The sequence below is a fragment of the Lytechinus variegatus genome, chromosome 16 (genome assembly GCF_018143015.1).
Source record: "Lytechinus variegatus isolate NC3 chromosome 16, Lvar_3.0, whole genome shotgun sequence".
NCBI lineage: Eukaryota > Metazoa > Echinodermata > Echinoidea > Temnopleuroida > Toxopneustidae > Lytechinus > Lytechinus variegatus.
In genome coordinates, this window is record NC_054755.1 from 21911466 (window position 1) to 21936600 (window position 25135).

The following is a 25135-nucleotide window of genomic DNA, read 5'->3' on the forward strand; positions in this document are numbered from 1 at the left end:
TCCATTCGTCGATTTCACTTTTAGCTCCTGTCTGGGTCATTTTCTATTCTTCAGCTATTCAATGTAATTTGTGATGTTTTGTTTGTGACTTGCAAAATAAAAGAACAAGTTTTTCTTAGCCCCATATCTTTGGTCAGTGTGGGAGGACAACCAAACTATATTCAGGCCTAATTGTAAAGTCTAAAATAAAAATATGGATTGAAATTGATTTTTTTTCCTCATATCAAATGCAAAAAAAAATGACACAAACTGTAATAAACAGGAATGGTGTGCCGGTTGTTGGCAAACAGAAATATAAATTTGTGAGTTGTCTGATATACATTATGGCCCAAATTCATTAAGGTGGTTTTGAAAACCCACGGTTGAATCCATGGTTTATGCAGATTTCCTGTATAAATTACGCTTAATTTAGCGCATATCGGGCGCGTGTATAAAACATGTCCAATGCTGATGCGCGCGCTTTTGTCACATTGCGCCTAATTGACGCCTGTTGCCAGGTTTATCCATGCTTTTTTATTCATGAGTCCACTGTTTGAAGAGTGGACTCATGAATAAAAACAGTGGACTCGTGAATAAAATAGCGTATCTAACCACGGCAACAGGCGTCAATTTGGCGCAATGTGACAAAAGCGCGCATCAGCATTGGACATGTTTTATACACGCGCCCGATATGCGCTAAATTAAGCGTAATTTATACAGGAAATCTGCATAAACCATGGACTCAACCATGGGTTTTCAAAACCACCTTTGTGAATTCGGGCCTATGACATTCAAACTTGCATGTAACTATCAAAGGTCAGCTTGCAAATAAGGCGGTTCCATGACATTTGCTCTGGTGACAACTGCTCTGATGGAAATTCTGCACAATGAGCCAAACATAAACTTAACCTCCAAAACTAAATTAACCCTCATCCTTCTGTCTGCATTATTTTGAACCAAAAAACTCTAATACAATTCAAACTGTAACCCTATACCCTCTGTTGCAGGAGCAGATGTGTCGTCGATTGCAAGACTTAATTAAAGGTCAAGTCCAACTCAGAAAAATGTTGATTTGAATCAATTGAGAAAAATCAGACAAGCACAATGCTGAAAATTTCATCAATATCGGATGTAAAATAAAGTTATGACATTTCAAAGTTTCGCTTATTTTTAACAAAATAGTTATATGAACGAGTCAGTTACATCCAAATGAGAGAGTCGATGATGTCACTCACTCACTCACTATTTCTTTTGTTTTTCATTGTTTGAATTATACAATATTTCAATTTTTACGAATTTGACGATTAGGACTTTCTTGCCTAAAGCACAAAATGTTAAAATAATGGAATTCCACGTGTTCAGGGAGGAATAAAACTTCATTCCACATGACAATGACGAGAAAATAAAAATATTTCATATAATAAAATACAAAAGAAATAGTGAGTGAGTGATGTCATCAGTTCCTCATTGCATACTGACGAGATGTGCATATAACTGTTTTGTGAAATGAATCAAAACTTTAAAATGCCATAACTTTCTTATTTTACATCCGATTTTGATGAAATTTTCAGTGTCATGCTTGTTGAATTTTTCTCTTTTTATTCAAATCAAGTTTTTGTTTGAGTGGACTTGTCCTTTAATCATCAAAAGCAGCATACATGACTTCCTAAAAATCCTCTATAATTTCTGAATTAATTGTGAAATCCCCATTCATAGGAAAATCATTCATTATCCACGATTTTGATACAGTACATCAAAATGCAGGGGTCACATTCTTTAACATTCTGTTTGAATTCGATACCCACCATGTAACCTAGGTTAGATACCTCGTGCCAAACATTCCCCCCGTTTTTGTGAAACCTTGTTGAATCGCGGGGGCGTTGTGGTCTCCTGGTTACGGCTCTCGTCTTTCAATCCGAGGGACGTGGGTTCGATTCTCGGCCATGGCATGTTTTCCTTCATTAAGAAATTTACCCTTAATTCCTGAATTGCTTGACAGTTGAAATAGCTGTTATGAATAAAACACTGAAAAGAGCGAAGCCAATAATATGGGCATATAAATTTCACTTGTATCTCATGTTCACAGTGCATTACACAGCACTCGGATACTGTAAGATTGAATATGTAATCAATATTAATTTGATTGTAACTGTCTCTGTCCCATCATGTACAATGATATGCAACAGATTGTTATATTATAGCTGTTTATATTACAGTGCTTTGGTACTGTAGTAAAGGATAAATCTTAAGTTTGACTAACATTATGGAAACAAAATCATGAAAAAAAGACAGATTCAGCGAAATCATTCTTTGACCTGCATGGAAAGATGCACATAATTTTCTGAATTTATGTACAAAAATGATAAGCACCAATACCAAGTAGATATCTTGGTAACCATTTTGTATATCTTTTGATAGGCAATAAATTAGAATCATGATAGTATTCATTGTAAAAATTAAATATTAAACATCAACATAATTGCAGGACAAGAAATATGGTGGACTTGACCAAGCTTTCTACTAACAAGAGGCTTACATTTGAGAAGGGGGGGGATGTTTCACAAAAAAGTGAAGTGTGACTATTACAAGCCCCTGATACACATGCATGTTGTTTGAAACCACCTCCGACACCCGTTTTGAAGCAACCTTCATGCCTTAAATTTGAAGTCGCATTATTGTGTCTACACTTAAGTCGACTTCACGTTGATTATTCATGTGACAGTAGTCACCTGACTTTTCATATGAACATTTTTGTTGTTCTTAATTCAGCATGAAGGCGCTTTCCAACCACATCTAGAGGTGGACTCAGTCTGAGCCGGCGTCAGTCTGGCTTTCAAAAAAACAAGGTGTTACGCAGAAGCCGAGCTGCCTCCGATGCCGGCTTCAGTCCTCTTTCGATGTGCATGTATCACCACGCTTCATGTAATGAGGACATTGAAAACTTGAACCATTCAGGAGAATATTACAAGAACTTACAGGGGAAGTTTACCCTGACAAAAAGTTTGTTGCAAAAACAACAGAAAAATAATAAAAAAGTATTGTTGAAGGTTTGAGGAAAATCCATCGAAGATTAAGAGACTAATTAGAATCTTAAGTTTTTGATTTGTGAAGTCATAAACGACCAGCTGCCCCATGTTATGTAATGTTATACGAATGCATGAAGTTAAATTTTTTCATGATTCATGATGACTAAAATATTTTTGTCTGTCAGGAACAGGTGTGAAATGATCAGTTGATACATGTATGCTGAAGGTACAATAAAAAAAACCATTAACAATTTGTGGAGAAAATAAAATTTCATTGAGTTTTCAAATTCAGGACATATGGAAAGCTGCTTCTATATGGCGTCACAAATAACAAATTAAACTTCAAATAATTTTTTCAATCCTCAACATTCACCAATATATTTTGTAATCATTTTTCTGCTATTTTTATAATAAATTCTTTGTGAGGGTGAACTTCAAAATAAAATAGAAGCTTATACATATTAGGTTTATGCCAAGGGGTGTATTTCAGTTTTGTCAGATGTGTATCAATCAGGTATGATTATTTACATCTGGGACCGACCTTTAACGTCAAAATCCGAAATACGTGACCAGGGTTCGAACCTTGAACCTCTGCATCAATTTGTAACATCCCCACGTAGCTTGGATTACAGGTGCATGCCACAACGCCCAGTTAAAGCCAAGCCTTCAAACTAGTTAGTCTTATCCCAAGAGCTCATGATGCCATACTTTCCAATCTTCTGAAAGGCATAAAGTCTGCTACCGTTCCTGGACAAAGATGCTTTCTTGGGGACAGAGTCCTGCATCTGAGAGGCTGGTTGTCAAGTCTAAGGCCGAGATACGACGACGAGGGTAGTTTGTGACGAGTTCGTACTTCTCCTCTTTAAACCCTTCCTTTGCGACACATTTAACCAAGGACTGAAACACACAATAAAGAAATATGTACATTTACAATGTTTATGTACAGCAAGGCTCGACATTAGCGGTGGCCCGGTGGCCCAGGGCCACCAAAAATTCATCTCGGGCAACCATTATTGAAAAAATGTTAAGTTTTGGTGGCCCGAATCGGGCAACCAATAATTTTCAAAGTAGCCCAATTTTTCTCCCGATTTTGCATACATTTATCAACTTTCTACAGTTCAAATTGCAAGTCAATTCGTCATGCGCCTTTTTTGTCAATCTACACACAAATACACACACACAAAGATTGCACAGTCATGACAGTATGTAGGCCTACCGCTAGCATACAGTAACTATTATTCAGCCGGCTGTCTGGCTGAGCTGAGCTTTGCATGCGTGAAACCACTGCAGCTGGCTGTGCGCTAGCAGACTATTCAGACTCAGGGAGCTGCGATGCGAAATGTTACTGCTAAGAAATCTTCCCCAGAACTTTGAAAATCTACGTCAAAGTCACATTTTACACCAATGACATGCCCTTCTACAGTCCATATTACTGAAACCTGATAATTCGCAAGCATTAAAAGGAGGAATTATGACCTCTATTTTGACTCAAAAAGACCGATTTCCAAATGCATTAATACACATAAAACACATCTATAGGTGAGTACATCACAGTCCCACATGTGCATTTGTATGTATGTTGATATTTGGTTTATTTTCGAAGCTGTCTTGAATAGACAGCTTCTTTCTTTCTTGTTTATAAATGACTTCTTAAACCACTCTTAAGGAAGTAAATACTTGGGAAGGCATTTTATTGATATGAAATGTGAATTTTTTCCATCATTTTGTCAAAAATAGGGAAGGAATTTTCTCACTGTTTTTTCCAGATAACTTGCCGTTTTCTTATTTTTTTTTGTCATTTTTTTTACAGTGATTAAACCATTTATACCCCTTCCCATTGAATATGCCTGATTAAAGAACATGTTTCTACTGAATAATAATAATTTTCCCCATTTTTTCTGATAATTTTGTCTTATTCATTTTTCTTACATTTTCTTTTTTTCTCAATTTTTTTTCTTTTATTTCTTTTATTTCAATTCTTTTATTTTCTTTCAATCATTTCATATTCACAATGATAGAACAATTTATATATTACCACAAAATAACAGCAAGCACAATTTACATACAAGATGTACAAAGAATAGTGGTACGTGGTAGTGACTGCAGAATATTTCAGTTTGTTTTATTCATTTTTAATTAATGTTTTTCTTTATATTTTTCGGGCCACCAAACTTTACTAATGGGCCACCAAAAAAAATTATTTGAAGGTTTTGGTGGCCCGAACGGGCCACCACCAAAAAAAGTTAATGTGGAGCCTTGTGTACAGTCAGACCGCTTTTATCCAGTTCTATTATCCAGCCATTAACCAGACGTACACTTACCGTTTTATTTTTCAATCTAATAATTACGTGGGGAAAATGGATTTCAACAAAAAATCAACATTCCTACACAAACTCACATTAATTACATAAATATATATATATTTTTCAACCGGGGGAAGGGGGCACTTCCATTGACGAGTGGATACCATGCGCGACCATGGCACCCTAAACATGTATTTTCCATATTCTGAAAATGCACCCCTTAACAAGTAATGGCGTGTGAAACCCTACCCTTAACAAGTATTGGAAACAAAATGATACTCTTGGCAAGTATTCCCCGAATTGAACCCCTAAACAAGTACAAGTATTTTAATAATTATGTCACGGACGTCGGTCTTACCGACATCATTGGGTTTAGTACGGCCCCACTTCCCACACCTTGCGCAAATCGTACTTTAAATACGTAGTGTTGACTGTTTGGGCTAAAAGTACATCCTCTAAAAAACATTTTTATATACCCTCACAAATTTGACCCTCAACAGGTAGCTTTACTAGCAAAATAGATACACTTTTTTCATTATTTTAGTGTTTTTGACACCCATATTACGTTACGTACGTAACGTGCCCTATCTTGAAAAAAACACCCTTTTTTGGTCACGCATGGTATCCACTCGTCAATGTCAGTGGAGCGTTGTGGCCCAGTGGATAAGTCTTCTGACTTTGAAACAGAGGGTCGTGGGTTTGAATCCCAGCCATGGCGTAATTTCCTTCAGCAAGAAACTTATCCACATTGTGCTACACTCGACCAAGGTGAGGTGAATGGGTACCCGGCAGGATTAATTCCTTGAATGCACGAGCGCTGAAAGGCAGCTCGAGCTAAAGTCGGGGTAATAATAACGCGCCTCGGAATAGAATATTTCTAGATAGATGGCGCTATACAAATGCCTATTATTATTATTAGTATTAAGTAACTATCTACTGAGTGCGTAGTTCTCCAAAGTACATATTTTCCTTATTCAAAAGCTACACCCTTTCCAGATCCTTACATTCCTCCTTTTCAAGCTTTCTCGCTACCCACAAAGTAGCTAAAACCTGGGGAAAAGCCTTCCAGAAGACATTAAAGTATGTTTGACTTCTGAAACTTAAAAAAAAAAAACCTCAAACATTTCTGTTCAATTTTGAATTTCCTTCATAATTTCTTGAACAGGGCCTTGAGCAGAGTTGATTTGGGACTGTCATTATTATTGTGCAGAAGTTTTATATACTCACCTTGAGCGACGCTGAAGCTGATAAACACACCTGTTTTCTTCTTCCATCTGGAAATCTCAACAGGATTTCAGTAGTTGGACCTGTAAAAAAACCCAGAATGCATTATGTTCCAGATGTCAAATTTTTTCAATAACAAAAGTATTCTGAACCCTAATACTCTCAGTTTTTTTGTGATAAATCTGCTGCACAAAATTTTTGGACCACACCACTCGCTAACTTTTTCATTTGAGGTCTCGCGCAACTGTTGAGATCAATTGACGCCTCGGTACGGGGTCACCAAATTATGCAACATTATGTTACGGCAAGGCAAGAATCCAAATACCCTGAGAGTATTAGGGTTAGAACAAAAACTTTTTTTAAAACCAAACAAAGGATTTTTTTTAGATTTCTCACACTGTAAAAATTGCAAGTCTGTAGCTGTCAGATGATAGTGGTGTCTGGGTGATCTATGCGTCTGGCCACGTTAAATGATCATGAAGACCCTGAACCAAGCATACTATGCACTGCAGCTTCGTTTTATGGAAAGCAGACTGTGGATTATACATGGCTGACACATTCGACACGATCAAAAATGTTCAAAAATGTAAAACGAACCACACAAAATACATATTGACTTATTTGTGAATGTGATGCTGTTCGTCCTTCACTTGCGCAGACCACCACAACTTCACAAACTCCTGTGGGTTTGAAGATGGCTCAATACACCAATCTTCCGCCCCCCCCCCCCCCCAAAAAAAAAAGTCTGTTGCAGTGTTGGACATGCAAAAGCCAGCAGTGGGGCAGGAACAGAAAGAACAGGTATGAGAATAAAGGAACAAATATGCCCCCAAAAAGGAATAGTTTGGATCTCTGCATTGGGTACTATGGTATAGTGAATACATCACAGAGAATCGCAGTGTGACGTCGCATCAATTCAACCCCATGAAATCTTGTTCTTATCCGTTTTAGACATTTTCTCGCTAAAATTGTGTGAAGAGGGAAAAAATCACCTACATTTTACAAGATTAACTACAGGTATATCATGATAAAGAAAATCCAGACCACTTAAGGAATCGTACTGACAAATCGTGCTACCCACTACAAGACCTGCATAAAACCCTTTGATTTTCATGTTGCAACCTTTTGCATAGCGCAATGCGATTCAAGAGAACTCGTGATGTCACAAGGAATAAGCATTTACGTAATCATAGGGTTGGTGCAAGAACACCATTAGCAAAACATTTTTGCACACAGCAACAGCGCAGAAAAGCATGTAGTCAATCCAATTATGCATGCTGCTATAAGGGCATTTTTGCTAGCATTCAATTCAAGCAAGTGTGGTAAAAAGGTTGTTCTTGCGCTGACATGACAATATAACCAATCTTCTTTGCATATAAAGAAACCACAAAATGCAGCTTGAAAATCAACACCATCGTCTTGTTTTGTGTCTATAATTTTCACTATTATACATGATGAGCAATGGGGTCCATTTGAAAGGGTACTTTGTAACCTTCACAAGGAAATTAATACTACTTTAATGGAGTGGAGTGTCGTGGCCCAGTGGATTAGTCTTCTGACTTTGCAACAGAGGGTCGTGGGTTCGAATCCCAGCCACGCGTAATTCCCTTCAGCAAAAAATTTATCCATATTGTGCTGCACTCAACCCAGTTGAGGTGAATGGGTACCTGGCAGGATTAATTCCTTGAATGTGCTGAAAGGCAGCTTGAGCTAAAGTTGGGGTAATAATACTAACAAACAATGCGCCTGAATACATGTAGTTTATTTCTAGATAGATGGCGTTATGTAAATGCCTATTAATATCAAAATTATTTTAAAAATCCCATAGACAGGATTGTGCTATTTACAATTAAATACTGTTGAATCCCAACATGAAAAAAAGGTACAATGAAATTGCACTGAGTGCAGGGTAAGACAGGGGCCCGTCTTACAAAGAGTTGTGATTGATCCGATCAATCGCAAATATGGAAAGCCAGCAATTTCAACATATAATGCATGTTCGTTAAAAAAATTTCTACATATGAATGTATATCCAAAAATTCATTGATTTCTTGACAATTTAGCATGTTCTCAAATGGACATTTTGCAAATTTCCTGTAGAAAAAATTATGGCACTAATGGATTTCCATAAAGTTATGATTGATTGGATCAATCGTAACTCTTTGAACGACTGGCTGTACATCATATTACACAAATCGATTGGACAAATCAAAAAGTGTAATCAATAAAATTGTTTCGTTTCACAGGGTCTTGATCATTACCCAATTTCAATCCTGTACATACCTGAGATTACAGCCGATTCGTTCTCGTCCTCCCTTGCTTCCTCATCATCAGCCCCCTCATCAGCTCCTGATAATCTACCCCCATCGTCGTTCTGCTTCTCCCCATCGACACCGTCGACCTCCGCTTCCTTACTGTCCGATCCCTTCCCTTCGCTATCCACATTTTCAGTTCTTGCCTTTCCTTTGCACGTCGATACCTTCTTTCCCTTGCGTGCAACCTGTCCATTCGATTTAGCTTCCTTTGATTCTGTTCTCTGGTATTTCACGGTGGATTCCTTCTCATCATCATCCACCTCGTGAACCACGTCTTCTTTGGGGGAGGCATTAACGATTACACTTGTCCTCTTATTATTACTGTGTGCTGGTTTAGTCTTACTGGTCGTCTGATAAACTGCATCGCTTGAGGGTTCCGAGTCGCTGAAGGCAAAATCGCTCTCTATCGTCTCCACAGCATCGTCATCATCCTCGTCGTTGGAGTCGGATTCAATGTCAATGATGCTGGACTTTGCTTTGGGTTGATTTGGAGATTTGGTTTGAGCTGCTTCTGCTTCTGCCAGGGATGCGGCAATAGCAGCTTCTATCTGGCTTTCTTCACTTGCATCTATAATGCTCTAATACCAACGGTAATCAAAGAAAGAAAGAACAGAATTGGAGTCCATATTACAAAAGCACACACTTCAGTTTTCTAATATAAATAACATTATATCCTACATGAATTATGTATACTGATTAGTTTAAAAAGCATCATGTGACCAAACATATTCTCGCTATTTTGCGATGATGTTGAAAATGAAACGCCCACTGAAGAAAATTTGCTATTCCGTGACGTCAAAGATGGAATAGTGCACTATTCCATCATTGATGTCACAGATCATGACAGCGCGAGCACTAATACGCGTTCAGCGCGCTGAGCGTGTGGCTTCAGGAAAATTAGGCCAGTCAGCGAAGCAGAGTTATCTTGATTCAGATTAAAAAAGGATGAACTAAGAGTACAACAAGTGGAATGCCTCTGGCTGTCTCGCCTGCATCACGCGATTCAACATAGCAGCAGTGCTGACTTTGAAAACTACTATAACTCGCACAAGATGTTTAGTGATACTTGGTTACTCTTATTTCCAAGTTTTATGAACTAGACCAATACACTTACAGAGATAGGATGGTAATTCAACAAATACCCCCAATGTGGCCAAAATTCATTGACCTCACATGACCTTTGACCTTGATCATGTGACCTGAAACTTGCACAGGATATTCAGTGATACTTGATTACTCTTATGTCCAAGTTTCAAAAGTCAGATCAATAAACTTGCAAAGTTATGATGGTAATTCAACAGATACCCCCATTATGGCCAAAGTTCATTAACCTTTGACCTTGGTCATGTGACCTAAAATGTGCAAAGGATGTTCAGTGATACTTGATTACTCTTATGTCCAAGTTTTATGAACTAGACCAACATACTTTTAAAGTTTTGATTGTAATTCAACAGATACCCCCAAATCGGCCAAAGTTCATTGACCCTAAATGACCTTTGACCTTGGTCATGTGACGTGAAACTCATGCAGGATGTTTGGTGATACTTGATTAACCTTATGTCCAAGTTTAATGACCTAGGTCCATACATTTCCTAAGTTATGGACCTAGGTCCATACATTTCCTAAGTTATGATGACATTCAAAAACTTAATCTCAGGTTAAGATTTTGATGTTGATTCCCCCAACATAGTCTAAGTTCATTGACCCTAAATGACCTTTGACCTTGGTCATGTGACATGAAACTCAGATAGGATGTTCAGTAATACTTGATTAACCTTATGGCCAAGTTTCATGAACTAGGTCCATATACTTTCTAAGTTATGATGTCATTTCAAAAACTTAACCTCAGGTTAAGATTTGATGTTGACGCCGCCACTGTTGGAAAAGCGGCTCCTATAGTCTCACTCTGCTATGCAGGTGAGACAAAAACTAGATTATTAAGATCTATTGGCATGATGGTAATTCAACAAATACCCCCAATTCGACCAAAGTTTATTAACCCTAAATGACCTTTGACCTTGATCATGTGACCTGAAACTTGCACAGGATGTTCAGTGATACTTGATTACTATTATGTCCAAGTTTCATGAATCAGATCCAAAAACTTTTAAAGTTTTGATTGTAATTCAATAGATACCCCCAAATCGGCCAAAGTTCATTGACCCCAAATGACCTTTGACCTTGGTCATGTGACGTGAAACTCATGCAGGATGTTTGGTGATACTTGATTAACCTTATGTCCAAGTTTAATGACCTAGGTCCATACATTTAAGTTATGGACCTAGGTCCATACATTTCCTAAGTTATGATGACATTCAAAAACTTAATCTCAGGTTAAGATTTTGATGTTGATTCCCCAACATGGTCTAAGTTCATTGACCCTAAATGACCTTTGACCTTGGTCATGTGACATGAAACTCAGAAAGGATGTTCAGTAATACTTGATTAACCTTATGGCCAAGTTTCATGAACTAGGTCCATATACTTTCTAAGTTATGATGTCATTTCAAAAACTTAACCTCAGGTTAAGATTTGATGTTGACGCCGCCACTGTCGGAAAAGCGGCGCCTATAGTCTCACTCTGCTATGCAGGTGAGACAAAAACTAGATTATCAAGATCTATTAGCAGCCATGCTATAAAAGCTGGAGTAATGCAGCACAAAAAACATTTGCATTCAGTGCTATATGAATGTTGCATATCATAGTTATCACTAAATCCAATCACTTACGGATGTTCTAACTTTTTTGGCAGGTGGTACGGACGATGACGGGCTATCGGCCGGCGGAGATAGAGGAACGATGTCTGGAATGTCCATTTTGTGGTCGCATAAGAACTGCATCACTGAGAAAGCAAAAGAGAGACCATTCTCAGAATGTACATTTCTCAATCGAGTCCATGTACTTACTGTAAACAAATACATGTAGTACTACAATCTTATCATTGTATATTGCCACTCTCTACCCAGGTGTTGAAAGGGTAAACCGGTAGGATGTGGAGGCCTAAGTACATGTAGTATAACTAGCAATCAAGTTTGAATACATTCCACCCAAGACTTTTCTAAAACGTTATAATCTAATGAGATCATCACTCCTCAGCAAGAAGCAAAGTCCATGGTAAATTCTTGGTTACCCAGTCGATCTGTGAGATACTGGCATTGTGATAACAAGGAATGACTCACATAAACTTTAAGCAAGTGATCCCAAATTCTGGGGGGTGTTTCACACAGATTTGAGGAAGAATAGAATCGCACTTAAATGCAGACGCATATATGACATGCAACACGCAATCTTACTGATTAATACACAGTATTGCGCGTTTTCTTGGCATGATCTGACCAATGTGGTCATGCCTTTCATAAGGCGACCAACTGGGCATTCAAGTGTGACTCTAAGTCAATCTTAAATCTTTGTGGAACACCCCCTTTGATCAGAGCATCTTCGCATCAATATGCATACAAATTAAAATAGAATTGAAGTTGATCCCTCAAATGCTTATTTCAGTTCACAAGAACAAGATATTTTCCAGAATACAAAAAAAAACCTCTGTGACTTTTGGCCTCATGACCCCAAAATCCAATCATATCATCATCGCTCTCTAGTGCACACCTGGACCAAATTTGAAGTTGATTCCACCCTCATCTTCCTAATAATGCCGATAATCATAACGATGATAATAAGAATAAAGAAATGGCATTCTAAAGTATGATAATTTTCCAATTCAAATTCGCTTACTTTGTCTTCTTTACGCATTATAATATATCACCTGTCTGTAAATGTTCACATTGCTCGTTTGACCGACTTCAACATGAATGTGTTGTATATACTGTATATTTTGAACCTGCGTAAAATTAATTTCCTATTGGAGGACAATATGTGCTTATACTTGTATCATGAGGGATACTTACCTGTTATGTCATCAATTTGTTTTTCATTCTATTGAACATTTACTTAGGTTTTGTTGCCCCTGCAGCAATGTGTTTCGAAGGAAACTAACCATCATCGGAGTAAACATTAAATCACCTTTGAGTAGGACTTACCAACATCACAGAAAGCTTCGCTATCTATTCTGTGCCAGGTTGCCATCTGCTCTCCTGGAGAAAGATAATAAAACATGATTTACTATTAAAAAACAGTAGAGCGCATGTAGCCTACATAGGTCCATTAATTGAATAGGAAAATAGATATAAGCATCATTATCGTCATCACCATCATTAGATTCTATTGTCGTCATCATCAATCATCATCATCGTCGTTGTTGTCATCTTCGTCATCATCATCATCATACTGGCTTTCAAGCTTTTCAAAAAAAACAAATTCCCTGATTTTCCCTGATTAAGTTTAAAGATTCCCTGATAATTATTTAAACCCATTGCCGAGTTATTGCGGTGAGTTACATGTACATGAATTTTCGGTATAAAAACAATAATGTAAAACTTATTAGTACCACCATAACCAGACATTCAATGGATGTTGATTTGATATGCAACAAATTATATCAGATTCTGACTGACTACCATGCTTTCGACTTATGGGCTGATCAAAATTCTCTGATTTTCACTCGTTTGAGGCATTTTTCCCTGATTGGCTGGGAACCCTGTCATAATCATTATCACCATCATTCTCGTCATAATCATCATCACCATTATCATTATCTTCATCAATCATCATCATCAATCATCACCATCATTCTCGTCATCATCATCACCATCATTCTCATCATCATTGCCATCTTCATCACCATTATCACCATCATCACCATCACCTTCACCATCATCATTATTGGAAGCAATAAAATCACATTATGTTAACACAATATATACTACACCACAACACCGGACTTGAAATTACACAACAGACAACGAACCTGTTCTTGGGTCCAGTATAGACACATACGGAAATTCTGTGACTTTATAAAACCGCATGTACTGCTGCCCTTCTTCGCTATCATGATAAACCTACATACCAAGACAAGAAGAAGATGGAGGGTCAAATTAGAAAAAAAGAGGTATTCTGTTTCTGGTCAAGTTCCATAGGAACTCAACAAAGCAGCTTTTCACTGAATCAATGCCACGTTATGACCAATAACATACTTAGGAAACATTTTAAATCTGATTTGATCAGTCATATTGACTGAAATATATACGGTATAGAAAACAAAGATTACTCTTTGGCCTTGGTCAAAGTGGAGATAATGGCTAAGTGGGGATTCAGTCATGAGTCTAATGCTCTAACTATGACCCAAACATAGTTCTCACAGACATTGTAAATGTACATTCATGCATAATTTGAAGATAAACAGCTCCTGTGGGCTTAAATTTCAATATTTCAGGGCATTGCACCTTTTTAAATGCACATACCTGTACAAGTACTTATATTACAGCACACATGGGGAAAATTTAAAAGGACACAATGGGACCACACCCTGAGGTGGTAAAATTACACAATCGAGATTAAACATTTAACACCAAAGAGTATAAAGTAACACCCAAGGAACTACATAAAAATGAGAAACATAGGCAGACCTGCCAACCTCTGGGAATAAAAAACTGTATTCTGTGATAAAAAAACTGTATTTGTTCCCAAAAAAGTGTATTTCATAATAAAATGCTTGGCGCACTTGCTCATCGCGGCGCTCAAGTTGCATGCAAGCTAAAATGCGCAATGCTCTTGCAGATGAAAAAAAAAAACATTGAAACATGTGTATATCTCACCCTGGTTTTATCAAAATGATTGAAAAAAAAACCAAGTTACCTTAAATTACATTGATCTAATGACCATATCTGTGTACGTTTTATGAAATACAGACATAAAGAGATGATTTTTCTCAATAAATTACGATTTTGTAAAAAAAAAAAATATTTTTATTATTTTTGTTAATGTATTTTTTAAAGCAAAAACGTACTGCCGTATTTTGGGTGCAAAAAACGTACTACCGGTAAATACGCCTAAAACGTACTGGTTGGCAGGTCTGCATAGACCTGTGTTGAACTATTACCACAAATGTAACACCATAGTAAAAATGACTATTGTGGTCCTCTTATGTGCACCAATCAACACCATAGTTTTTGTGCTTTGGTGTACTCAGTGGCCTACCTGCCAGAAGATGAAAGACTCCCTGATAATACTCTTCACGGTAGAATCGCTCCAGATGTCTCTGTTGAGCTGCTGGCAGCTGAATTCTCTGACGTTCTGAACGTTGACCATCAGCCACTTGCCCTGCACCTGGCCTGCTTCTCTTGCCTGGCGATATAAAAAGGAAAAACAATCAGTGAGTATGATGTGCACAGAAATTTCCATGACTTTTCAATGACTAAATTGCTGCTTTTCATGACTTCCCAAAACGTCCCAGGAGTTTTTGAGATGTCACAAAACTGGGGAAAATGGAAATCATGAACACCAATTTCAATAGCAGAGTATGAGAGTTGCGAGACACAACAAACTGGAAAGCTGCCACAACCAAGAGTTAAATGCCATTCCATGACTTTTCACAAATTTTCCAAATTCCTTGACCATGACCACAATTTTTTCCAGGATTTTACATGACGTGGGAACCCTGCTTATTCATGCTAACACTGGGAGATCGCTTGACCTATGTGTACGCAACACCATGAATTTATCAGTGTTCCTATTTCAAAGTGGCCACAGACCTCATTTAAAGGACAAGTCCACTCCAACAAAAAATTGATTCGGATAAAAAGGGAAAAATCCAACAAGCATAACACTGAAAATTTCATCAAGATTGGATGCTAAATTAGAAAGTTATGACATTTCAAAGTTTTGCTTTATTTTGCAATATAGTTATATGCACATCCTGGTCGGTACACAAATGAGCAAACTAATGACGTCACCCACTCACTATTTCATTTTCATCAAACACTTAACCAAAATTTGTCAGAATTTCTCCTGCTTTTTAATCAAGCAATGGACGTATTAGCTGGGGTGATCTTCCACTTTTATTGAACAATTTTTACCGTCACAAATGTTCCCTTGTGCATTAGGTCTAATGGTGGTCTGAATAGATCTTCCAATGTTCTCTTTTTTGATGAAGATTTTGGATTGTGTATCATCTCCTCCTGGAGTCCTAGAACAATAAAAACAACAAAAAATGAATATGATTGCATCTCTTTCTGATTCAATTTGACTTAAAAATTATATCACAATGTCTCTCAGTGTGGCCCAAGAGAATGCTGTTATGTTCTTTCTTTTTTTTCAAACAACTTTCATGTCACAATATGAAACATGCATCAAATACGAATACCGTGTATTGTGTTTCCATGCAACCATAATAAATCTTGTCTCATTTCAATTGTGTTTTATATGAAGCTATTATAATGCATTATAGGATAATATACTTATAAGTAAGAACATGTATCTCAAGCCCAGCGCAGAAAATCTGATGCGATTACATTAAGATCCGATTGGAACAAGTTTCCAATCGCAACTCAGTGCCCATCACAAAACAGGCACCTCATCTAAGAACTGATGCAGAACCAATTTGATGCACATTTTCTTGTCATCTCTGAATTTTAATTTCATCCAAGAATTTGGGGTTACAACATGCTCATTTCAGATTTTTAGACTTTACACGAGTCGCCATGTATTATCGCAGAAGCACCTTTTGTAGTGTAGTATATTTTGGTAATTTTTAATGCTAAAACTTTAGAAATGAAAGCCAATCGTCAACAAAATTAATACTGAATATCTCTAAAATGACATAATTTTTACAGAGCACCTGATATCTAACACCCTTGCTTTTCGAATCACATGACTTAAAGCCGATAATCCGTCTTTTGGGGTATATGCACATTCATGGTGAAGCTGTTATTCTGGTTCTTCCGTTTCAAAGGTTAAACCTCCCCTAGTCAACTGCAACAATCAATTCATTATTCATTTTGCCTCAATTCAAATGAATATAATGGAATAAAATGTTTAAAATTCATCAACTTACTTGTTTCTGCTTGAAAATCACGTAAACCATCAAACACTGACTGCCTTGCTCTTCTTTGTCTAGGAATCGGACCTTACAAAAAATATAAAATTTACAATCAAAGTTGTTCTGAAGTGATTCGAATACTCATATTTCATAATACTTTTACCCTGGCAATGAAAATTTTTGTTATTCCCAGTTCAATAAATTGAGAAATACATGTACATTGAAAATTACTTCTCTACTTTAAAACATAGAAGTCAAAAGTAATTCTAGAAATACTGCAATTTGGTCTTTAAAAAAAATACCAGGGGCACATGGAATTTGTGATATGGTTGATATACCAGCATGAGGACAGTTTCATATTCTACATTATTTATCAATTGAAGTTTGAAATTTTCCTTACTTTGGTATAAATGGAATCTTTACTCTTTATTCACTAGCAAAATGCATGAATCAGTACTTGCCAGATCAGGGGTGTGATTCATGAAGACGTACTACTATTATAAAGTTCTTTAGCGTAAGTTACATGGAAACCTTGATTGTGAGTGGCTGCTGAACCCTGTTACCATGGTAGTTGCCATAAATGACAAAGTTACAATGTTTAAAACTCTTTATGAAACAGGCCGCTGAACTAATCAAACACTTTATGCAACTCACTCTACTAAAAACTAATTGAATGATATAATACTTGTTGTGTGCATCCGTGCATGAATCGGTTCTAAAAACCTAATGGCTTCATGAAATTGTTTGAACAGAGCCCAACCCTAGTGAAGAAATACCGGTATACACAACTCATTTGCATGCATTATTATATTCAACTTGCTTTTTCAGATATCTTGCTCAAAATATCATATGAATCAATTATCAAATGTGGTTTGGTAAAGTGTACACATTGTGGGGGAGTCATGGTCCAGTGGTTATGATTCGTGTCTTTCAATCTGAGGAACGTGATCTTGATTCCCAGCCTTGGCATGTTTTCCTTTAGCAAGAAATTTATCCACATTGTGCTGCACTCAACCCAGGTAAGGTGAATGGATATCAGGTTGGAAAAATTCCTTGAATGCTTGAGCAAGGCAGCGCAGGTAAAATTGCAGCAATAATAGAAGCACTAGTATCCTCAGGCAAAAATGGTTTAAAAGTCCAGCTAAATGTAGTACTATAATAGAACAAGTCTTTGTAGACATATCCTTACCAAATGTGGGAACATCCTCAACCAATGTATCCATTTTACTTGGTATTGGAGGTCGAACAGAATCACTAGAAAGAAAAATTTATGAAAGAAAATATATTTTACCACTATAAACCATCATACAGATCTTCAGAGAAAATATGGCAAAAAATGCGTCCTCCAGAGTGTACCCTGCCAATCAACATGACCTTTGACCCTACAAAAGATAGAACACTGATGGCAGCATCACAAACAGTTATAGTTAGAGCTTAAACCAAGAAAGTACTGTACCTCCAAAAGAAATTAATCTTTTCTCATGTACAGTAAATGTACATATTCAATGGTTCATGATGAAAATAATTTCTTGACATAAGCATATATGTACAAAATATTGTTATATATGATGAATGTACTTTCTATGAGACTAACACTAACAAAGAACACCCAGCTTGCCTTGTAAGCCCATCACTTTCACAAACATTTATTTGTTTAAATATTCAGCAAATATTTCATCATCATTTATCACTTTCTGGGGGGGTGTTTATTATCATCATTTATCACTTTATATTATCACTATTATAATTTATCACCTACTCAGGGGGTACAAAATTATTTTCCTAATTGTTTCTCACTTACTCAGGGGGTATTGATGGACCAGCAGCCGAACGTTGGGAGGAAGTAGCAACGGCATTTTTAGCCTGGATAGCATCTACATCAATCACGTTGTCCAAGTGCATGGAGATCGCCCTCTCTAGGTCGCCACTACATACTTCAAGCATACGCAGACCCACTTCTGTTGTTGAGCCTGTTTTACAATTTAATGGAAATACCATTAATATTGGACGCGCAAAAGAATAATGAAGTGCTTGATCCAAAGTTTGGAAATAATAGTATCATATTTTTTAGGCTTAAAAAATTTGATTAATAATTCATAGTGCTTGGTGACACTAAATACCTTTATACTTTAGGATATGCATCCTATACAGCGTGTCCCCCAAAAAGGGAAACCCGTTTTGAGAAACAGATTTCACAATCATATGTTTTTTACTATTAATTTGATACTCATGGCAAGAGTGGAATTTCATCTCTGATATGAAATGAACAGTTTCACAAACAGTTCATGCATGGTAGATTACACACAATTAATATTGGAGACATATCAGAAACGATTTGCGCAGAAACTCACGTGTGAATCTGAATCCACTCTCATTTCAGGGATCAGTGAAAGAATCTTAACAAAGAATACAAAAGAGATGCTAATGAGCCAATCATCAAATAAGCACGGTCATCGTATCACGAACCAATCTTGACAATTTTTTCTGCGCAATCTGGTTTTGACATTAATATTTCAAACTCATCTTGCTCATTAATGTGTGAATTGTTTGTCATATATATTAGGTACCAAATTAAAGAGGATTATTATTCATACAGACAATTTTAGAGCCCAAATACAAGTGTTATTTTGTTGGTGCACTCGACCCACTTAAAAAGTTTGTTGAACTCGCCTAATATTTTTTCCGAGGTGACACAATATTGAAAATATTGGACGACTAGAAGGGGAATTCCCGAAGTGTACGCACCACTCATCGCGCGCGCATGCAGTTTTCAATGGCAAATGCGCACTGAGCTGTGTGTGGAACTGTGACTGCACTGCAGATCAGAGTGATGAACAATTCCTATTAAATTTTTTCTACAGAGGCTGCAGTAAATCTCTAAATGCAGAGAAAACCAACAACTGTTAGGAAGTTTGGAGTTATATTCGCTTTAATTTCATTTTATCCTATAATAATTTGAATATATTTTAGAAATTGAGGCACAGGAAATACTATTTTTTTGCATGATAAATCGAGTGCGTAGCTTTAGGACCCCTTCTACATCGGGCGGCGAAATTAAGAGGTTTTCGAAAAACACGACGGGATTTTCGTATTAGTGAGTTTTGTGATATTTTCTACTTGGTTAATGATCTTTAGAATGTTTGCCACAAATTAGTGAAATATAATTTGTTGAAATATTAAAATTGGGACAGTTTTTATTGTTTGAAAACAAAGTGCGTAGCTTTAGGTCCCCCCATCATACAGCAGAGTCAGAGTCTCAGGGCGGGAGGGTAAGTTAAAAATTATTTGCTAAAATTCTCTGTATGAATAATAATCATAATACTGGATGTCCCATTTTTCGGTCAATACAAGGAAATATAGGACTCGCTTTGCAAAATATTTCCTTGTATTAACCTCAAGGCCATCCAATATTATATAAATATTATGATTATGTAATAATGAAATATCATAATTCATTTGCTTTTGAAGAAAAAGACCTGGAAATCCTGGTTTCCTTTTTTTCCAGGACGCACTGTATAGTGAAATGAAGAAAGGATAGAAAATAAAGAAAAATGAAAGAAAGAGAAAAAAGTTTAAACTGCAAGCAAACAAAAAAATCCAGTCATCTAACAAAAATCTTAATGATATTTGGAGCTCTTATCTAAAAAATCTGCGCGATCCTACATGCCTACATGTGTGTCTCTATCGAAGAAAATAAATTTGTTTGCAATATTGGGTAGCAAGAAAATCACTACAGAACTTGCAAAAGTTTACAGTAATCTATTTCATTGTTGTCTCTGCTTCATCATCTGTTATTTCATGAAAATTATTCACCTCTCTATAGGTGTATTAATATTTTATTCAATATTCTGAAATACAGGACAAATAGGCGTCCCAGGAAGGATTTGTCGGGGGGCTGGGACAAAGGAGCAAAATACGGGACGATCCCAGGAAATACGGGAGGTCTGGTCATCCTGATGTTTCCCCAATCAAAAATGGGAATCAAGCCAGGCTAGGTAGGACAACAGTGATCTACCTTAATATATTCTTTATTAGCAATAACGTCAAAGACATTGCTCAAAGTCAAACCTTACATAAAAATGTCCTTAATAGTGAAAATAAGGCTTAAAATACTCCATAAAATGTGCCTGGAAATGCATGTACGGTATTAGTAGAATTTGGCCAATCCCATGAAAATTTTAGGCCAATTCAATACTTTTTGGACACATGTCTACAGCACAAATCTGGTGGCGTTGCCTACCCTAGGCCTAGCTATGCCTCTGCTCACCCTTTTAATACTCAATAAATAATGTTAGACACTGTCTGTATGTAGATCTACTTCTATGCCACTCATTCTATGAACAAGGTTATGATATATATATGCTTCTATGCAGGGTCTTTCGCTGTATAGTCACGTACATGTACAGTCCGGACACTATCATATTTCCGGACGCGCATATTACTGAGTACGAAATCAATTTCGTACCGTTAGACTTCCCCAGTTCAATTTCACAGATCAATTCAAGGAACAAGATTGCAAAAACTTGCAACGCATGTATAAATACAAAGATCTTCATGTTGTAAGACAACTCACTTTTCAAGCAATCTGTTGTAAATCTTCACTCATGCTCTGGATAGACAAGGTCCCACCTTCTGCTAACCTGCTATATCCTAAGAACTCTATATCACCTACAATTCGTCACGCAATTATAAATAGAGCCCAACTACTGTCCTGTACGTACCTAACTCAAAGCCGTCTATACACTTTGAAGAAATCCTCTTCTCGTATCTGCCCCTTATGCAACTCTGCGGATGAAGCATTTTGTTGGAGCCTGCCCAAATCTCAACCATCTACGTGTGGATTTTGTCAACAAAGCTAAGGAATGCCTAGTAGACCACCCATATTGTCTCAACCTTCATGACAGTGATGACCCCCACCAATTTACCTGTGCCACCTTATTATCCTACCATCCCTGCTTGTCATCTGAAGTCCACAATAGCTTACTCCTAATATCCCTCTTTTTCCTTCAAAAAATCCATACCTCCCGTTCTAACCTCCCGTTCTAAGTCTCTTGAAATTTCCTAACATCAGATCTATGAATGATTACATACATTTACATTCCATCTGGAACTCAGGAATCTCCAAACAAGTGGAGGGATGAGTTAAGAGAGAGATCGACAGCGCATCGATAGAACTTGATGACTGAGGGTCACGATATATGAACAAGCATTAATACTGGAAAGTGCCCTATCGAATGCACAATTAAAAAAAAATAAATTACAATGTAGTTAGCAAACACAAATTTATAACAAAGATCTGCTCAGAATCGATATAAAATTATAAGAAAACAAACAAAAACCTAGAATATACTCATGCAGTAGAGGCGCACGGCCAATATTGGAGACTGTCTCCAATGTGGGAAATTTTCTCCAATATCAGAGACTTTTGTAAAGAATTTGGGTATCCAATTTCAGAGACAGTCTCCAGTTTTGGAGACTAATTTCCTTTGTTTACATTTGCGGTAAAAGGATTACCTTGGCGGCAAATAAAAATGTGATAAGCAGATTCCTCATGACAAATTACCCCTTTTCAACGTCTACTTTGAAAATTCACCGTCTACTTTTGTTTTGATAAGGATTTTTGTTGTCAATCACACACAAAACAAATGGGCTTCTGACGTGACCTCAGTGAGACAAAATTTTGGGTAGAAAAAATCATGCTTTTGTTGGTGTTGTTTCTTTTGTCCTTTTGCAAAGTAAGTCTCCAATGTGGGAGATTGTCTCCCCTATTGGAGTGAGTCTCCCATATTGGCCGGGTTTATTGCCATTTCGTCCACTGCCATTTTGTCCACTACCCACATGGTCTAATATCATTTCGTCTACCATCAGTTGGTCCACTATCCACATGGTCCAATTACCATTTCGTCCAATCACCATTTCGTCTAATAGCCATTTCGTCTAATAGCCATTTCGTCTATTATCATTTGGTCTAATAGCCATTTGGTCTAATGGTATTTTTTGCCAATTGGTCCAATAGCCACTTTGTCCACTATCATTACGTCTATTCCCATTTGGTCTAATAGCCAAATGGTCTAAAGGCAAATGGTCTAATAACCACTTGGTCTACTTTCATTTCGTCCATGTTCCATTTGGTCTAACTGCATTTGGTCTACTATCACTTGGTCTAAACTCATTTCGGCTAACAATCATTTGGTCTAATTGCCATTTGGTCTAATAACCAATATGTCCAATTGCCATTTTGGCTAATCACCATTTCGTCTAATATTCATTTCGTCTAATACGCATACTGGTCTACTATGCTGCACTAGCGCCCTCTACGACCCGAGTCGACTCTATTCGCGATTGTGGGCCTAATTAATTACCAATTCTCTTCAACTTCTTGATTTATTTTATCACTGTTGACTAGTGTTGTTCGTCATTGATTACTTTGCATTATGGAAGTGTTTTCCACCCAAAGGGGGAAGCAATGTGTGTCTTATCGAGGTTATACATACATGATACGGGCGAGGAAAAACGGAATGGTATACTGTTTCTTTTTTTAAATAAAAATTGAGCGACAAATTAAAATAAAAGGACCCTTTTCCATTTTCCCCATCTTAGTTCCCCCTCTTTTATATATGTGTGTATGCGTTATAGGGGGGGGGTGGGGGTGCCTGAATTGCTGTACCCACTGAATCGACCCTTGCGATAGTAGTTATCATCATAGTTTTTAGGGTTTTTTTAAAACTAATATCATCAATAATTTCAAGGTATTAAAGTCATTTCGCTCCCCTCCTCGGATAACGCAAATTATTTGTATTAGACGAAATGGCTATTGGACCGAATGGCTATTAGACTAAATGGCTATTGGACGATTTGGGAATTGGACGAAATGGTTAGTAGACGATTTGGTTGGTAGACGAACTGATTATTGGACCTAATGTAATGGTTGATGGACGAAATGACTATTAGACGAAATGGCAATTGGACGAGTTGATAAGTAGACGATGTGGATATTGGACCAACTGAAATTAGCCGACATGACTATTGGACCAAATGAACGGTGGACGAACTGGTTAATGGACGATTTGGCATTAGGCCTAGACCAAATGGATTTAGACGAAATGGTTGGTAGACGAAATGGTTGTAGACGAATTGGCTATAGACTAACTGACTATTAGACTAAATGGCTATTAGACGAAATGGTGATTGGACGAAATGGGTGGTAGACGAAATGTTGATGGACGAAATGGCATTAGACGAAATGAATGTAGACCATGTGGTGAGTGGACGGGATGGCAGTAGACGAATTGGCTATTTACCATTGGCCGTGCGCCTCTACTGTCATGAGATGATACATCATGAAAAAAATAACACCAAATTCTTTCTTACATCTTTATAATCAAGAATATTTTTACCCATCCAGCGCGCGTCCGGAATTATGATGTAATTTTGTCACGCACAAAAATAATTTTCACGAAGGGGCAAGAGCGGTGGCCGGTGCAAAGAAAACGGTTGGAAAACATAATTTCATCATATTCATAATTTTCAGAAAAGACAGAATATTTGGAATAGCAAGTGATAATTTTTCATGATTGTATTTATTCTAGTTGTCATTTTTAAAGCACTGAAATAAAGGTGTCCGGCAATAGGATACACTGCCATTCAAATTCGATGCTTTCATTTCACACCGGATCACCTGCGCCTGCGCTGCACTGCAACAACTACGACGAGTGTAACTAACAGTTCATGTCGGCCTATACTATCATGCCTATGAGTATGGCTATGGTCTATGGAAGCTTCGGTCTCAAGAAGCCGGAGCGGAGGGAATGCCGCTCATCTGGCGGTCGTACATATTTATCTTAGTATTAATTCTTCTTCTTATATGGAGTAAAAGCTTACCGGTCACTGTTGCAAACTGTTCTGCCAGCTGTGTTAATTCAGTAGACATCGACATCCTTTCTCCTTCAAGTTGACTTCAAGATTTTTGTTTGCCTCTTTTTTTTATGTCGTCGGTACTGCGGTGTCGTCAAATCTAAAAAAATCCCAAATCCGCGGGATTCTTATCACCGCATCCGCTTACTTACCGTATTCAAATCAACGTTTTTCTTGGATAGAATTAATTGGCCTTTGTCATAATTTTCATCAAGAAATTATGAAGTTATTCCAGTTTAAGTCGCGCATATTCATTCAAATTTGTGGTCATTGTCTTAATGTTAAGTCAATGGAATACAAAACCTATTTTTGTGACCATTTTGTGACCATTTAAGTCTTCAATGTTCAGCTCTATCTTCTTTGTTTTTGAGCCCTTTGGAGTAATTTAGGTGCAATGGAAAGGTGAAAGAAAGCTCAATTGAGTGTGTAATCATGTCACTT

General features: G+C 37.2%; 1 protein-coding gene across 1 annotated transcript; it reads right to left on the reverse strand.

Annotated features, from left to right (window-relative positions):
- Positions 1-2736: 2736 nt before the first annotated feature.
- On the reverse strand, positions 2737-24776 carry LOC121429833 (UBX domain-containing protein 7-like). Its single transcript, XM_041627073.1, has 12 exons — positions 24662-24776; positions 18582-18750; positions 17970-18034; positions 16796-16867; positions 15819-15928; positions 14941-15087; positions 13712-13802; positions 12885-12938; positions 11577-11689; positions 8816-9425; positions 6536-6615; positions 2737-3902 (listed from the first exon to the last, which is right to left on the reverse strand). Exons 1-12 carry the CDS (start codon positions 24714-24716, stop codon positions 3744-3746), a joined length of 1725 nt encoding a protein of 574 aa, XP_041483007.1. The 5' UTR covers positions 24717-24776; the 3' UTR covers positions 2737-3743.
- Positions 24777-25135: the final 359 nt, after the last annotated feature.